At 37.6% G+C, this 18,983-nt stretch overlaps 1 protein-coding gene and 1 non-coding gene across 2 annotated transcripts; one reads left to right on the top strand and one right to left on the bottom strand.

Moving 5' to 3' along the window:
* The first annotated feature begins 878 nt into the window (after positions 1 to 878).
* trnaa-agc (transfer RNA alanine (anticodon AGC)) lies at positions 879 to 951 on the top strand. The gene has a single exon. It is a non-coding gene; the product is annotated as a tRNA-Ala (tRNA).
* A 697-nt stretch (positions 952 to 1,648) lies between these two features.
* Positions 1,649 to 18,424, bottom strand: tmem214 (transmembrane protein 214). The gene is made up of 17 exons (XM_030128772.1): positions 18,180 to 18,424; positions 12,460 to 12,653; positions 11,847 to 11,997; positions 11,570 to 11,704; positions 10,887 to 10,969; positions 10,428 to 10,533; positions 8,507 to 8,588; positions 8,304 to 8,405; positions 7,127 to 7,268; positions 6,068 to 6,159; positions 5,883 to 5,931; positions 5,660 to 5,767; positions 5,260 to 5,377; positions 5,046 to 5,142; positions 4,034 to 4,202; positions 3,812 to 3,963; positions 1,649 to 2,710 (listed from the first exon to the last, which is right to left on the bottom strand). The coding sequence occupies exons 1-17, from the start codon at positions 18,328 to 18,330 to the stop codon at positions 2,584 to 2,586; spliced, it is 2,058 nt and encodes a 685-aa protein (XP_029984632.1). The 5' UTR covers positions 18,331 to 18,424; the 3' UTR covers positions 1,649 to 2,583.
* Between the last annotated feature and the right edge of the window lie 559 nt (positions 18,425 to 18,983).

Genomic DNA, 18,983 nt, shown 5'->3' with positions numbered 1-18,983 from the left:
TGAGAACGGAACTTCGAACAGTAAGCCACAGGGAAGGACCGTGATTGGTCACAACAAAGACACGGGAGAAACGTGATTGGCTAATGTGGGCTTACTTTGGGCTTACTTTAGCGAAATTGACGGCAGACAGCTGCGAGAGGTAGAGGGATCGATCCCCGCATCCTCCACCCCTATTATGTTCACTTACAGGATGTGTCTTGAAATGTTTAGTGAGTGTAAAAAAAAATGTTTAGTAAGCATTTACAATAACCTGACAGCTGTGTGAATAGGCATGTCGCATATTTATGTTATGAATATATCCACTCGTCAAGAAGAATAAAAATGGATGGATTTTTGTCATCACTGAGTTTAAAGTGGCAAGGGCAACTAATCACTATAACCTAATTTGTATAATGAGATACTGTCAGTAATTTGGTAATTGCTTAGTGACTGTATTTACTTTTTCCTTCCCCTAATCCGAGTGGATCATTCATTAATGCATCAGTGAACCAGCCAATCAGAGAGCTCCTTCGGACAGCAGGGGGCGGAGTCGCAGACAGGTTAGCGGTAGCTAGTAGCAGCCTGTTTACTAGAAGTGGTTTATAAAACAGAAAAACTTCCACTTTTCTCCATTTCAGGGTAAACAAACTCCGAATTCAATCGTTTGTAGTGGAGTCCAGAAGTGTATTGACCAAAATGAGCGGCGTGTATGCTAACGCCGTTCCCACTCAGGATACATACAATCCGAATGCATAGGTCAAACATTGTTCAAGTATCGGCGTAAATATAAACTGATGAATATGTTGGACTTTAACACATGTACTGCATCACAGTAGTGTAGGAGTAGGTTTTCTTTACTTCCTGTTCATAGGGTGATGCTGTTTCTGTAGGTGTATCGAGGGGGATTAGCTCAAATGGTAGAGCGCTCGCTTAGCATGCGAGAGGTAGCGGGATCGATGCCCGCATCCTCCAAATTATTGTTTCTTTCATAATGTGATGATTTTTGTTCTTTCCTTCTACAGCGTGAGCTCATTTGAAGAACTTTGTAAACTGTTGGTTGCAGTGAATCATGTTCTAAAGCATCATCATGTCTGTAGTGGCCTGTGTTCAGCTCTGCAAGAGTTTAGTTAAAGGAGGATTCTTTTAAACTGAAGACGTACATGAACACTGCATCCTTCAGTTCATCACAAATGTTGAAAATATTTTGGGATATGAAGATGTGTAACTTTGACTGGACAGGAAAACTGGAATCTGGCAAGGAACTAAAGCTGGAAGACAAATAAATAGTGAGGTGTATAATATTTGCCTCATATGCAGAAGAATAAAGTATAAAGCTGCATAAAATAAAAATACTTCAGTACAAAATCCTCAAATTTGTCCGTAAGTGCAGTAAATTAACAAAAAAAAAAAAAAAAAAACAACCCCTTGATCTCATGTAGCCTCATGTCGTCTTTGAGTGAAAAGATTGGCTCCCTTCCTGGTCAACAAATAAATCCTGTTTTTATTTTTAGAAAAGTGACATTTAACCCCACACATAATATGTTTAGCCTTTATATTCACATAGTTTTCAAGTTCTGAGATGTTGGTGATGAGCCAGTAACACATAAAACACCAAATATTTACAAAAACCTAAGGTATCACACCACAAAGTGACTGAAAAACCAGAGGATGGGGTGGAATTCTTTATTACAAATCATTTACGTTACAAAGTAAGACATTGCCATAGCCATCCAAACATCATTTTCACAGAGGGGGGAGCATATCAGCTGGTCAGAAATGGTTGCGCTACTCTGTGTTAATGTGGCCTGAAGACGAGGGTTGGCACAGGGTTAATCACCATCCAATCATCAATCAATAACACATACTAACCTTCAAGTATGAGCATGTAATCAATGTGCAGCTTTGACGTCAGCACAGAGAGAAAATAAACGAAGAAGAAGCTCGAGACACAAAATGAAGTCATGAAGACAGAGGATTCTTCTGAACTGAAGCGAAAGTCTTCATCCTGTCCACTCCTCATCGTCCGAAGGGGTCATTTCACCCCCTCCTCACTTCTTTCCATCATAATCTGACAACTTTCAATGATGAAAATGCACAAAAATACTGCAGCTGATTTACTGCCAAGGATTTGTGAGATGAAGCAGCCCTCAGAGATCAGCTGGGGGCTTCAGTGGCTCGGAGAAGTCTGGAATATCTTTTTTGGTCTTTTCCCTGCCTTTTCCCCAAATTCTTCACAAAACACATCTTTATATCTTTAAATAAAAATGGTTTATAAATGATCTACAAACCCATATTTTCTATAAATTACTTTTTTAAATCCAGAGGTTAAAGGAAGAGTTGAAAATTGTAGTAGAAAACTCAGAGACGACCTCTGCTTCCAGCAGTGACAAAAGGACTGATAGAAAAAAAAAAAATTCTATACAACGGCAAACCGATTGAATAAATTCAGCCAAAACAAGAGACACGTGGGTCCTTTTAGAGTGAGTGTTCGTGTGTTGACCCAAAGTGTCCAATGTCAGCTTCAGAGAGGAGCTGACGCACTGAAAGGCAGCCTCAGACCGGGTCGGTGTGTATTCTGTGTGTTGATCAGCATCTGTTGCGTTATCATGCTCGTGTCAGCAGGTCCTGAGCCCACGTCTTGATGGCCGAGGTCGTGTGTTGGAGCAGCTGCCACGTGGAGTTGGTGAAGGATAAAGCGTGGCCCTGCAGACACGATACTGAAACCTCCCCACTGCAGGAAAACAGAGGACAGAGTTTATTCATCAGCCTGTTTACAGAGAATCACTTCAAGTCAACTGAACTGGAGGACTGGATGCACTGCTGAGGCCGACCAGCAGGAGGCAGTGGTGCTGCCAAAAAGACATCTTTGGATGGGGAAAATTTACAGTTTTTTTTTTTTTCCTTTCACATCAAAATGAAGTATACAAATGAAGTATTCACACAACCAAAAAATTGTATCTTTACATTGTAGAATAAAACATATCCTCCTGAGGTCCAGCAATGCATTTTTGTCCTCTGTAGAAGACAAAAGTTTCACAGCTTTACTTAAAAATGCTGTCCACTGCAAAGGACATTCCATTAAAAATGTATCTGAAAAAACTGTTGCATTATGTAGTTTCCAATCAAGACAATTTAATGTAAAAAAGCAAAAACTTTCACTTTCCTGAGTCTCAGGAGGATACACTGTTAATTGTTTTATTGTGATTTACTTGTACATATTTTGAAGCAAGGTAATTGTTTTGAATGTTCTACCTCAGTACTTACGAAATGTTCGAAAGTGTTCATCATGCTCTGATCATGGAGCAGCAATTAATGACCTTTTACAACATATTCATCTTTCTGACTGAAGAATAGGAACAAAATAAGCACTAAACCACAAAAAATATCATTATTATTATAAAATATTTGACAAATGTTGTTTTCCACATTTAAATTACACAGATCATAATTTTTGTAAACCCCGTCTCCTCATTTACTATAAACCATCACTGTATGAGACACCTCTTGTGCAGTTTAATGTGTTTGACTTTAAATCAAGAGGAAGACAGATTAAAATGCATCCTGGACTATTTTCATTTTTTTTCCCCAGTCATATCAAGCATTTGATTATGTAAATATATACTTTAGTGCCTGCTTGTATTTGCATAAGACTTGTTAGTGCAGTGGAACCTGTTCTTCGTTAGAGATATATAACTGTTCAAAAACACCAACATTACAATTCAATGATGTTTGACTTTACACGCCTCCTCACACTTAAACACTAGATCTATTTGTAATCAGGTCACTTTCATAAAACAGGGAAAAACAGACATGTTAAATGCAGGTTACTGACTTGCAGGAGTCCTGTAGGTTGGTCCATGCTCGTTGTAGCAGGTCAGATATATACGCCAGCGCTGGCAGGATGTAGTTTTGATGGATAAAGAGGAGGAGCTCCTTTAAATACGCCAATGCCTGGAATACGCTGTCTGGAGTGTTGGTGTTTATCTGGACACGGATGGAAACATTAGTCACAGTGACGGTTTACCCGGATCAGTGAGTGATCGTCTTCACTTACCCACTCGATGACCAGCGGCGTCTTTTCTTTGACCCACAGGATAAACTGTGTGGTGTTTTCAGAGATGAAGATGGCTGCTGCTTTGGCCTTTTCCAAACCTTGTTCTGTTAGAGGTCCCAAGACCCGCACACACTCAGAGTAATAATAAGGAGTGTTTTTCTCCAACCAGCTACAAAGAAAACACATTTTAAAATTTAATGGTTTATGAACAAAAAGGCTCATGGCTAAATCTACTATATAAATTAAAAAAGAAATCAGTGAGGAGCAACAGAAATAAACCATTTATTTATCCATTAAATCACAGGGAAAGCCTTTTTGAGATATAAGCTATAACCTGGTCGAGACAGCAGCAACAAAAAATTACACATTAAAAAAAAACAATATACAAAAGCAACACAAGAGGAAAAATAAAAGACACACGTCAGACTCCTTATGTCCACATACACACACCCCTTAGTAGGGCAGCAGCATATGTCTTTTGTACCAGTATGCAAAATACCTTAAAGATATTTTGCATACTGTCACCATAATGTGGGAGTGGTTCTATTGTAGGTGTTTTTGAAGCTCATTGCCCAGGGCGCACAAAAAGAGGACATACTTTGCCTAAGCTCTGGAAACACAAGTTAAAAAAAAAAAAAATTAAATCGGATTACACACTGGGAACACTAGAACACTTTGTCCATGTATCCATAGTCAGTTTTATTCCAAAAATGACATTATACTCATAGGATGTTTACTCATTAATCTTCTATTTCACAAACAGCAGTGACTATTTTTACATGGACAAAATATTCAACTTCTAGCTCTTTTTGCCCTAGTCATTGCTTTGAGAAGTGAGTCAGAGGATTTTCTATTCTTTGAATTAACTGGCTCATGTTCAGATGTAAAAATACTGACAGAAATAAATCGGGGAGACTAAAATCTGGCACCTGGTAGATGATAAGACCGACAATACGGCTTGTATGTATGTATGTTCTCAGTTGTGGATATAAAGTCGTAGGTCAGATCATACCTGAAGCCCTGTTTTGAGTAGACTGTTATTTTGCTCCAGGCCTGCTGCGATACAGCTGTGACCCCTGAGTTGTGCAGATACAAGGCTGTGGTGGAATCTGGAAGAAACACAGAAAGGCAGATTTAATGCACATGGTCCTGGTGATGGTGCACAGAAATCATGGTATAAGTTGTGTGAAAAGCATGTGATATGTGTAAGTGTCACTCAGATAGACCTGAGAAGGAGCCATGTGATCTGATGTCATGAGTTATGAAGCCGGCAATGAAAACCAGCAGGACCATAAAGAGTCTGGACCAGGGGAACCCATGACCACGCATCTTTACCTGCAAATTCTGGAGCAAGAAAAACACATGCAGCTTTAGCAGCAATGTCTTAAACATATACACACACACACACACACGCACGCACGCACACACACACACACACACAAAATCAAAAGAGTGCCTAAAAATACTCCAGTATTAATAAAAGGTTATCAGACATAACTGTTGAATAACTTGGATAACTGTTGGACTGAATGTCTAAGTCTTAGTAACAAATACCTACATGGGAAAATACATGTGCTGATACATTTTTCAGTTACTTTCTGGTTAATATGGTGTTGTGCGTCTCACCTGACACAAGTTATTGCAATCCTGAAGGTCCTGAGATTCAATGGTGTCTTTCATCTCATCATTGGTCACTCTGAAAGACTGGATAGTTTCTTCAAGATTCTTCCTCAGCTGGAGAAGGAAAATGAAACAAGACAAGTCAATGGCTGTGACTGACTGATTTACAGCATCTCAAATGAGGTATATCTTATTAACAAACTTAAACGTCTCACAGTAGGACTCATACCTTTGGTGGCAGGATTTTCCAGGACTTCAATAAATGGTTTAACAGCAGACTGAAGAAGATAAGAAAACCATTTAACACCCAGATTTCTGTCAATTATGCTCCAAATACAGTTCATTTGAGTTAAAAAGAGGTGAAAATTAACTCACAGAGGTGTGTTCAAAGTGGTACGTTTGTGTGCAACTCACCTGGACTGGGGTAAATGTTTAGTATAGAGCTGCCTCCACACTCCCAGACTCTGTACGTCCACACACAAACACTCCGTCATACAGCTGAGCAGCTGCAAAAAACAGAAAAAAAATGGGAAAATTATCATGCTGAAAGGGAAAAAATGTTAGGAACTACTTTTCCCAGAATACACTTGTACATTTTAACTTAGGATATAACTGCAATAAAGTCAGTGCATATTAAAAGGATTTCTTTCTGTTTGCCAACATGCCTTTGATCTGTGCAATTACATGCATCTTAACTTCTAATGCCTGTAATATATGTTTACAAGAGTGCCCTAATATTCCACTAATAATTAACTACTAACCCAAATATAATAATAAATATATCTCATCAAACCAAACCTCTGACAATCAGTTTAGAACCAAAATGTTAGCAGGTAAATCACTAATCTAAATACCAAACTGTTCTGTGGTAATTGCTGAAAACGTTAAAAGTTTAGTAATTACATTAGATTCCCCCTACGCAGACCTAAAAAAAAAACAGAATTCCTCGAGTTACTGTCAGCATTTTCTTTGCCTGTGTTAGGCTTTTTAGTTAAGGGGCTACTAACTCATACACAGTAGGAGATTGTAATGTAACCTTAACAGTGGATTCTACACGTTAAAAAAATTGTAAGTGACCGATTATATTCCATTCTACAATTGATCAACCATTTAAATTAAATGACTTTTGAAACATTTTAGAATGGTTGAATGCGTCAATGGTCAAAGAAGTGTCTGAAAAATGAACAAAACCACAGAAGTTGCATAAATCTGTTACATTTTTGGCAAATTAGATGCTTCAGAGCTGACAGAAAAGTTCTATCCTGATAAAATGCTTTAGTCGTTGCAGTAAGTAAACACATATCTTATCAGATCACTATATTTAGCCCACATGTAAACAATTCAGTTGTAATCTCAGAACAGAGTGATCTCAGTCAGGCTGACAAAATATGTTTCACTTGACAGCAACTAGAGCTCTAGATGGGGTTAACTCCCGCCAATCATGAGGCTTTTGGGCTCATGTGTGGGTCACACCTCTCTCTTCATGTCGTCTGGACAGTGCGGTGTGGCTCTGGACAGAAATGATGGCAGGTACGTGTGCAATGTGTTCTCTGGTTTGGCTCCAAATGCCAGGACCTTCAGACGAGGATAAAGACGCCTCAACTGCTCCTGCAGACTGGAGACAGACAGAACTGGCTTCAGCAGTTTTTCAGAACAAACTGTTCCTTAACAGTCAGTTTCTCTCTCAGTTTCATCGTCCATGTACGTTTCTATGCTAAACAGTTTCCTCTTCCAGGCTTTCATACTGTTCAGCAGCTGATTCATCTCACTGTGACTGGCTCTTGTCACATCCTCATATATAAACTCTAAGCCTGCATATTTTATTCAGGGATATCTGTACAATGTAATTCGTTTTAAAACTGTTTTTATTGCTTCTAGGTTACTCAGTCTATTTATTACCTCTAACAGAGTTTTTGTTCTCTGCATGCAATTCTTTGTTTTCAATGCACTTGACAATCATTGCTAAACATGCCGTAATGACATGAGTGACTCCAAATTATATGAACTTAAATCTTTAGATGCTTTAGCTGCAACTACTAATGGTGTTCAGACTGTTCAGGCTAAAATTAACCCTGTACTTGGATAAGTTTAAACGGATTATAAGGATTTATTACCATATATGTATGCTAAACTGTGTGTTGTAATAAATAAAGACACATGCCCACTGACCACTTTACATCTTGCTAGTACTGGGTGTACCTAATAAAGTTGTCTGTAAGTGGCAGCTGTTGCCGATCTGCTGTATTTTGATACTCCAATACTGAGAAACATCTCATATCTCTGAATAGGAATTACCAGAAACAGGGTTTTCACACTTACGAAAATAAAGGATACAACGTGAACAAAGCATCAACCTGACTGGGATTTCAGGAGCTTCTGTGTTTGTTTCATGAATGCAAAAAGCCTCTTGAAACTAAAAAAACATCTTCTCTCAGACACATCTGACATGTGACTACACACTGTGGATCCAGTTAATAAGAGCAAACTGATTCACAGATGCGCACTGATTTTCTGATGGGTTTCTAGAAGAGAGAACGAGTGTAATGTACATGGAACACCAGCCTCAAGGATGACGAGGCCCTAAATATCCCAGAATTTTTTTTTTTGGATCCATAAGTGCTTTCCACTCTATTTGTCAGTACATATTCACCTTGATGACAGGGCATTTTTGGGCATGAAGGCAAAATCCAGCAAAGGAAAGAACTCTTTTGGCCCCATGATGCCAAATCCCTTTGTCAGGTTTGCATGAAGTCTGGAAAAATAGGATGCAGACACAAAAACAAACATTCAAAAATAGCAATTGGCAAAAAGGAAGAGATTTTCAAGGGAAGTAACATCGTCAGACAGGCTTACAAGAGGAGTCTCTCCAGATAGGCGATGGCGTATGAGGATAAGGATTTCACTCCCAGAACAGGAAGCATGATACCGAGCCACACTGAAAAATAAAACAAGCCTTTTACACTTTACCCTTAGAAACCCCAGGCAACTGCACCCTGCAACACTATTAATAATTCAAGTACAGTGGGTAAAATCAAAGAAAGCTAAAAGAGTACAAAGTAGAGCATTGTGAGAGAGGAAGATTACCCAGCAGGCATTTCTTCTTCAGCGTACTGTAATAGAATTGTGACGTTCAGACATGCCTTTTTTATAATAAACATATTTACCACAAGTCTGCATTATATATGTAAAACTACACCATTTTAACACCAACATTCTCAATAAATGTATTAAATGTAAGAGAAGTATATCAGCAAGTTTACATATTAAATTGTTTCTGTGGAGACCAAGACGTACATCACATATTTTCTCTAAAACTATTACAATCGACAGGGACTGACATTCATTTTTGTTGGCCTGTTTCTGCTACAGAGTGTTAAGATGTGCAATAATTCCACTTATGGATTAATGAGAGGTTGTGTGATATAGCATAGGATAAGATGACTTATAAGACAAGAGGGATGATTAGAGGTTTTTCTTTTTGCGTCAGATTTGTCTGTACAGATGTTTACAACGTGGCTTTTGTTTAGCTGCTATGCTGCAGAGAAGAGAATTGTTTGAGAGTATTTCATTGCAAAGCATTGCGTGTCTACCTTTAAATAATTAAACGTAACTGTATATTAAAAATAAACTGGAAAGGTTTCAAAATTAGGTCAGTTAGAGCAACTCCAATACAGAGCTCAGACAGAAAGGGTCTTGATTGCTCATCAAATTGTCAATTGCCCCAGTGTTTCTGGAACAGGCATAGCTTATATTTGTGTCAGAATGAGCTGATTGTGTCGGTCTTTGCCTTTGGGGACTTGAATGATTCTTATCAGACTTTCTTTTCTTGCAGATGACTGTTGTTGTATAACCTTCCTAGAACATTCATCGTCCTCTTTGCCCACATATTAACACCCACCTTGGTGCCGACTCTCCCACTACAGATCTTCATCGCAACCCAGGAAAGACCTGGTGGCAGCAGCTGAGGGTTTGAAGTTAACGTGTTCAGATCACAGTTGGCTCAAAGCCTTAGTGTCACTGCTCAACTAAGAACTGCTGCTTCATTAAACCCTGACACAGTTTCTGTTGTGACATATTGTTGGGAAAGGAGGAGAAAGGGGAAGACACCAAGAGGGAGCGAGAGACAAACTTTTAGAGTTGAAATTATTCAATAATCCATGAGTTGTTAAGCAATTTGATATTTCACCTTCCTGTATTTCACTATTTCATTGTTTTCTTTGCTCTTCAATGATAACAATTTTTTTTTTTTCTGGACTAAATGAGACATTTGAGGACATCTCTGGTGAAACAATCATTGATTTCTTGTAATTTTCTGACATTTTTAGGCTTGACAACTTGATTGAGAAAATAATCAACAGACTCAAATAACAAATCTATGGGCATTGGTTTAGTGATTTAAACTATAATACATTAAATTAATGCAAAATGAACTTATTTGTCTCTTGAGAGTGTGGGCTAGCTGTAGATTATTTAATTACCCATTAAACACTTTGGGCAACTACAGTACTTAGTAAATAATGAATGAACTAAATACTGTAATTTTATTTTACTTTATGAAATTCATCTCATTTACAGACATTTTCTCATATTGCAATTGCATTAATTTATTTTACTTAAAACATAGGCTGGTCCTCAGCAAAATTAAGCATATATTAATGCTACTCTTCCTTTTCTTTAATAAAATCCAAGGTTGTTTTTCATATTGAAATAAATGTGTGAGAATGTGTGTGATACATTGAGTGCCATTGTGTCTGTCTGCTGAACAATGTGTCACCTCTTAGTCCTTGGCTGAGGTCGTAAAATCCAGCCTGGCCAAGTGCCCACATTATGGTCAAACACTTCACTGGACGATTCTGAACTGACCGTAACCACTCCAAATACTGAAGAAAAAAAAAAGACGAAGAGAGTCAGTTACAACACATTGCAGAAGGCAAATCTACAAAAGGCTGGACAAAGGAAATGACACTGCCTGTTTACACAACGTATTCTTTCACAAAGAAAAAGTAGCAAGGTTTTACAAAAGACGGCAATTAACAATTTACATTTCAACCAAAAGAGCCAAAAGAAGACTGGGTACATCATTTTGCTTCAGCTGCTTTTTGTTTTCTGTCCTCCACTTGAGAAGCACCTGACTCAGACTGATTTTGCTGGAGGTCCTGTGGTGAACCGTGTTTATCAGCATGTGCATTCAGTGTAGACAAGACATGGGCGACTCAAGGACGCACATACTCACCTCTGGCAGGTTTTGGGTCGCTATTTTGGGTTTGTCCTGTAGGATCGCCTGAATGCAAACTCTATAACCATGCAGTGGCTCTCCTGTAAACACAAACAACAGATGTGAACATTCTGACACTGTACTCCTATTGAGGTGCGCCACACTAATTAGAATCACAGTGACATAATTTTATATCATATCTCAATGTCATTTTATATAATGTCACAGCAATTTTCTTTGAAGATATCATTTTAAATTCTTTACATCATAGGGGTATTTTTTCCCCATTTACATTGTCAAACCTAAAAATGTTTCGATATTTTCACTTTTCACTTACTTACTGATAAAACTACTACCATTACTACTACTCCTACTATTACCACTGCTACAAACAATAAAAATAATAATTATAATAATAATAATGAAAATACCAAAAAAAAATAACTTTATTATCTTAATTGTTTTGAATGTTCCACCTCTTGATTTCTGAAATGATCTGACCATTAAAGATTTGCCATTTATAAGTACAATTGTTGCAGATGTAAACCAGGCAAATTCTGCTTCTTTTCACTGCACATATCTGTTTATGTGAAGAAAACAACCCTGAAAATAGGTAGGTTGACATTGGCAAAAGGGAAAAAAAGGAAGGGTTGGACGATGCTCAAACCACTTCAGCGCTTTATGCAAACGTTTCCACCTACCTGACTGTCTGTCCAGCTCCCTGAGCATAGTGCAAACACAGTGGTCGAAGAAATCTGGCAGACTGTCATTGCAACGTCCAATGAGGCCTTTGATCACACCCTTCAGCTCTTTTCCTGTAAGGCAGTATGGGTAATCTGGGGACAAGAGGCAAAAAAAGAAGATTTTTAATTCATTTAGATGACAAATTTAGTGTCAGTGAAGTGCATGTAACTTTAATATCACGTAATGTTGACCACCAGAGTGAAAACTGAAATGAAAGGTGTAGGTGTGGCTGACCGTGAGCGTAGCTGCTGAGTGTGGGCTCCGTCTCTGGTGCAGTCAGATTGAAGTTGAGGTATCCCGCCAGGTCTTTGACCCACACCGATGGGTTATTTGGAAACAGGGTCTGACTGCGAGCCAACTGCTGCTTCAGGTCTGCAACGTCCAACTACGAAGAGTACAGGACGGAGAGAAATTAGGCTGCACTCGGAAACAACAGATCTATCAGACAGAGATGACACTGCGCTCTAGCATGTGACAGTCGGCTTTCAAGATGCCACAGTGCAGCTTTTGTTTCTGTGTGATATTTTTAACATGGAGGTGTGTATTACATTTATTTTTGTTTTCCCATTTCATGAGAAATATTTGCCAAATTCATAGATTATTGTTAAGGATTAGAGATTACAGCATTTTACTGAAAGTACAGCAAGAAGTGATGAAACCGGAGGCAAACAGAATGGAGGCTTCGGAATAAGTGCAAGTTCTTTCACTTTTCAGTCAACTCAAATGATTTTGTTTAAGCTTTTCATGAAAATTTGTAGACTTATTTTTCTTTTTAAGAAAACGCCAGCTTTCAATTTCTGGTTTTCATTGGACAGAGCTGAACATGAGAAATTTTGCCAAGACTTACAGCTTTAAAGGCTTCCTCGAGGCTCTTGTGAGTCACAGAGGGAACTGGATTGCTGGATTGCGACTTCTTGGACGGTTTACTTGACAAGGGCTTCTTGTTTTGAGGCTCAGATGGTGGTGGAACCTGCTCTTTGTTCTGTTTCTTTCCCATCTTCTCAGTGCTGTCGTACAGATTCTCCGATATCTTCAGGGGCGCTGAAAGACACAAGGCAGAGCTGATAAGGCACGGTGCTCGATGGCTACCAGAGCCTTTACTTGAATGTCTTTGGTCCTCTACAACACTTTTCCTCTGTCATAACCCAGCCCTGAAGACCAAGTTAATCTGTGAAACCATGGCATTCCCCTCCCCTTATGTTTCTTATCCTCTGCACCCTCCCTCCATGGCTTGCATAACGTGCTGAAATTATCCATGAAAATATTCATGCAGTGCAGTTCACAACACCAACAACATTCCAACTAATCACATGTCTTACTTCTGAGCTTTTAATAGAAGAATACAATCACAATACAATACAATTTGAATAAGAAATGGATCAAAATTCACATAAAGTAAGGTTCTCAGAACAGGTTAAAAGCAGTGATAGATTCAGCAGGTAGATCATTTCAGAGCCTGAGACCTGGACTGTAAAAGCATGACAGCCCCTTATGTCATGAACCAACAGAGCACGATCAGCTGATCTATGAGGGAGTTGACAGTGAAAGCCTCAAAAGCGAATAAAACACAAAAGAAACAAAAAGCAGTTGGATTTTGGAGATATACAATCTGATTTTCTTGAACTGGTGATAACGTTAACGGCAGCATTTTGAACAAACTTATGATAAATGTACAATCATTATTTCCTTCCAGATTAAAGAATTAAATTAAATAAAAAGACTGACATGAAATGGAAAAATGACTTGTCGGCTATGATTTCATGATTTAATGCTTAGTTTGTTCAGATTTTATTTTGCTTATTGAACAAAAATAAAGAAATTATTTGCCTAGTGACTGGTAATTCCAAAAGATGAAAAATATGTCAGATGTAGTTTTTGTTCAGTACAGGACCCTCATGGCAAAAAAAAACACTTCACTGACTTATTCTGAAACCATGTTTTATTAATCTCACAAAAAAATACTAATGCAATGAAATCAGTGTTGTTGCTAGTTTTTGACATATCCAAGACTCTAATATATATCATCAATATACATTAAATTTAACTCCCAAATGCAAAGGAAATCCTATTAAGAAAGCATAAAACTCTGAATTTAAATGGTCAGTATTAAACTCCATGGATGCACACAGGAATTCCCCTCAGACCCTCCCACAGAGATGAGGAAGTGTTGACAGGGGTCACCAGTTGCTCACTCCTCATTCAGCTGTGCATAGAGCTGAGAAACCTAAATCTAAATCTGGTCTCAGTGTGTCACTGAGATGTGACGCAAAGGGGGGACTTGTTTCATCACACTGACTGAACGTGATATCCAGTTGTCACCTGTACAGATGTGTCAGCTGAAGATGGGGAAACTAGCCCAGACATGCTGTCGTAAACAGCCTTAGAAAGAGTTACTGTGAGAGGAAACTGTACATTGACTACAGTCACGAAGGACTGACCACATGGTTTTGTCTTTCACTCAAATGATTTCAAGTGGCTGCTTATGACATGAGAAGATATGTATTACACATGCTTATACAGAGGACAAAAGATACTTGAGTAAAATAGAACTGAGTCATTTTTCAAGAGAAATTTCTAGACAAGCCTTGATTTCCAGAGCACTGGCAGATATCACTGTTGGCCTGATTTCAGACTAAAAGAAGCAACAACTAAGGACAAGGAGCTTCTAATTTTTGTATTTAAAGTAAAAGAAGTCTGGATGATTTGGCAAAACATGTTATCAGGTTAAAGATTTTGGTATCAGTCTGGAACTATCCAATCACCATTTCCAGTTAAAGGCTGGTGTCCTGAGTGAAAAGTGAAAGCTGGCACTGTCCTGTAGTCAAGTCTTTCTGGATAGACGTCTACAAGTTAACTTCAGAGCTTATTAATGTAAATATTGCTCCATGTCCAGCAGTGTGTCTGATGGGGTACAGGGCTGCACGGGTAAAAACAAGACGGAAAAAATAGCTGGTTTAGCCTTTTTGGCTGCGAAAAGAATGATTTTGTCGAGCTGGAAAATTCACAAATCAAAATGTTTCTCAATAGAAACATGGGTTTCTGAATTCTGAGTTTTTGAATCTCTAAGGTATAGAGCGAATAACAGATATACTTAATGACACTAATTTTAGAACTAAAACCATTTGAAACCAGGTGAGGGGGTCACAAATATTATGTTGAAAGACTATAAATTCAGAGCAATAGGCAATTTTCTCCGTTCTTTTTTCATCAGTCTTTATCCAGTCTTGTATAGGATCTTTGGATTCCCTTTGATAATTTAAATGATTATTTATTGAAGTTGAGAGTCCTATCCTTTTATGTGGTATTGTTGTGAAAAGTATTAATGTTCTGTCTTTGTCTGGTTTGTTGTTTTGGTTGTTGGTTTTCATCATGGTTTAGATCTGTGTTTATTGTTGTCATGTATAATTGTAAAAATTAATAAAATGTGGGGAGAAAAAAAAGAAGAAACCCAAAGGTTATCTGTGGTTTTAGATTATTGGTCAAAGGCTAAACAGGATGTATGAAGACAAAAGAACACCTGCAGTCTACAATGTAACATTGTGGAAGCTAATGTATGCTAAATCAAAATGAGGAAAATTAGTACAATCCAACTTCTTATTCAACTAGATGAAAATGGTGTAAAATACAGTTATTTGTGATTTTTAAACTCACTCTTTATGTTCGGAACATGGCAAATACTTATTATTTCACAAACATAGATATTCAACAATCAAAACTATAAGAATATACATTAAAAACAACAAAACACTAAAGCATTTTAATTGTTTTAGCTGAGGATGAAATCAAAATAAACAAGACAAAAGAAAAATATTTCATGGTAACTATGAATATTGCAATACAAACATATATTGTGATGGTGATAAGTAGCATTTTATTGCGCAGAAGATGAAGAAGAAGAATGGCGATATCAACAATCAGCAAGACATCAGAAATAATCTTGATGAAACAGCAAGAATCTGGCCATACTTTCTCAACATTAACCTGATTGAATAATTCACAAACACACTGATAAACTTCTAGATTAAATATTTAGTCCAACTCTGTGCTGAAACTGCTGCAGTGACTGTGCTCGACTAAACCTGTTAGACAGACTTTGGACGAGATGATTAACTGATAAAAGTAAAACGAAAAACAAACAGTCATATGACCGACATGATGAGATCTGAGATTTTGCCATATCATGCTCATGTAGCACCTACATTATTTGCAGTCACAGCTGTAGAGATAAATCTGTTGAGGAAATGGACTATTAAAAAAAGAAGTATTGATCAGTTTTTTTTCTTTTAAGTTGCGATTATGCTTCTATTGATCACTGACACATTAGTTGATGTCATTGTCAACTACGATCAAAAATGGGAAAGCACAACTTAAAACTCTGTTAATTCAGAGTGGTTTTTATTTTCCCTCAATTCTAGAGGGCATGGTCTGCATGTTTATGAAATTTTAATCTTCCTTTTCATCATGCATGGGTCACCACAGTTATTAGAAAAAAAGTGGTTAAAATTCTTCTGCTCAAGACGCAAAAGAGAAAATCAGCATCTCCTCAGGAACCAGACTTACAAAAATGCATCATCAATGACCATCCATCTACATTTTTATTGATTCGGACTACCTTTTTTTGGTGTGGACTATAAACTAAATGTAAAATTGTTAATTATAATGTTTTGGGGCTGCAGCTGATGATTATTTTGATTAAACTGTTAATTAATTTCTCAATTCATTTTTTAATCTATAAAATGTCAAACAATCACTCAAACCAATATTGACTTGTCAAAAACTGATAAATCATTGCAGCCCTACAGGATCCGATCAAGCGGTAACATGTGGACACATTTCGTGTTCAACAGTCTGTCATGTAAGCAGAGTAACCTATATGCATGTATTATACATATTTGAGTAGGTATTTAGAAGCACTTTAACATTATGTATAACAAAATTTGGGGAGTTAAATTCTTAGGTGAAAAATGTCAAATTACTGCTCGATAACACGTGGACTTGAAATGGACATCAATTTTTTAAGCTTTATGCAAACATTCAAAACATGCAGTTCTCAACAGAAATTGATATCAAGTAGGAGAAAACCTTTTAGATATTATGTTTAACTATGCTGAAAATAAATTTTGGAGTAAAATATTTAAAAGTTTGTTTTATTGACATGAGGATGTGATAACACATGGACAGGCTGCCACAGTAAGACGTGGCTGACTCTTTACTATTGTATATGCATCACCCAAAATGTTGACTTATTTTTTAAAACAACAAGCCAGGTATAATCACAATGCTTAATTTAATGTATTTAATACTAACACAGTGGTATTTACAACTTGTGGTGGGCCATACTGATATAAGTAAATTACAATTAAAGAGTAATTTCTCAGTAACAGTTCACAGATAGTCTTTTTAAATGTGACAGTGTATGAATTCACAAACTTCATCATTCAGAATTTTAAAATCTCAAAGAAATAGACAGACTTTTGCATGTCTTTTTGATAATTTAATGGAGCCTAGCAGAAGGTTTGAAACTTCTCCTGTACTGTGTAAGGGGTATTTTAAAAAGGATATCAGTTCCAGTTAGCTAAAAAATGAGCCCACTTGATAAATGATGTGTGCAAATTTACTTTTTCATGGTGATGTTCACTTTCGCTTGATCGCACCCTACAGTATTTTCCATACAAATCAACTATTATCATTCCATCCCAAATCAGCTGTTTATTCATGTATGCTATAATTTATACTACTTAACACTATGAGCTGGTAGTTAAACCCTCTGTTGCATTTCGATAGCTACTTTAACTGATTTGTTTGGTAACTAACTAGTTTTTATGTGCCTTTGATTTCAATATGTGGTTTTGTAACTATTCACACCAACTGTCAGCACACTAGTTATTGCACAGTCACCAAATATCAGCATGGCATCATCTATTAAATTACTTTATGGTCTAAAATGCATGTGTATCGATGACATTTTTTGTCAATAATTCTAGAGGCAGCTACAGGAGCATCTGGGGGACATGTACCACTAGTAGATCACACATAAACGAGTAAAATAAGCAGCTGATCACCGGAAATGTGACATTACTTAGTGTATAAGTATTAGATGTTAATATAGATTTCAGGGGTACGATTAAAGGTCTGAATGGAAACACATGCCAACTCCTCAGTGATGACGTTGCCTCTGTTGACACATTGCTAACCTATCTTTACACAACCTAACTGACTACGAGTTGCTGTTTCTTAAAGCACAGTGGTTTTCATCAACTAGTATGTAATCGTTTGAGTTGGAGAAAAGCGGAAGTTTGGGTATTCTTACAAACAGGGCTAACTGCATCACAGAAATCACCGTATGAACTCACTGTGTGAGGCTATGCTAGCTAGCTAGCTTAACGGCTCAGCTGACAGCTGTGAGCCATCTTATTTTGCAGCATCATCAAGAAAAAATAAGAATTCTGGTTGAGTTTACGGTGTAGATACATTCGCACAGTCCGGTTTATCCTTTACAGAACTCTGCAGTAGGGTGTCGGGGTGACGGAACAGCTAGCAGCCCCTCAGCGGGCCGTGTTCACTTACCTCTGGACGGTTGGTTCGACTCGCCCAGGGCTCTCCGTTCTCCGCCGCCGGGTTTCTTGTCATTCGGATTCTTGCCCCCTCCAGAGCTGTTACTCTTCTTCCCTTTCTTCACCACCTCCCACTTGCCGGCTGAACCATTATTCGAAGCCATGTCTCTGGTCCGGATACGTTATTAGAGTCGAGTACCGTGACTTCCTGGCTACTTCCTCTCCGTGAAATGAGACGACACGACGGGATGCGGAGGACGTCAACGGTTCGGATTATTTAAACGTCAGCGTGCCACGTCTCTTTGACGGCATGACGTCAGAGCGCTGCGCGCTTTGAACGAGCGGTACGTGCACGTTTAATTCTACAGATAATTCAGCTCGTAAATAAAAACATTAGTTTATCAACACTACAGTAACTCAAATGTTTTCTGTATCCCCTGAATTGAATTATCTATTCAGTTGAATTAAATATTGTATCATTCATTTATTTTACATACCTTGTTTAGATATTTAGTTAAGTCACCTAATTGGAAAATACTTAATGTTTTAATATTTCATCAGATTGAATTTTGAATTGCACAGAAATAGTATCTCCTTGTCCAGTGTCGATAATAATATTATCATCACCTCCCTAAAATAATTGCCTAAGTAATTTTTGACATTTAGACAAACATTTTTTGCCTAAATCCTCAAATACTTTTTTTTTGTTAAATTATATTTTAAGTATCCTAACAGGCTTTTACTCAAAAGGTTTTGTGTTTCTTGAAAGGATATTCAGTTATGACAGGAAACGTAATTTAAAAAAAGGCTCATAAAC

The sequence above is a fragment of the Sphaeramia orbicularis genome, chromosome 24, assembly GCF_902148855.1.
Source record: "Sphaeramia orbicularis chromosome 24, fSphaOr1.1, whole genome shotgun sequence".
Lineage (NCBI taxonomy): Eukaryota > Metazoa > Chordata > Actinopteri > Kurtiformes > Apogonidae > Sphaeramia > Sphaeramia orbicularis.
The sequence above is the reverse complement of the archived record's forward strand: the minus strand, read 5'-3'. Positions and strand labels throughout refer to the sequence as shown.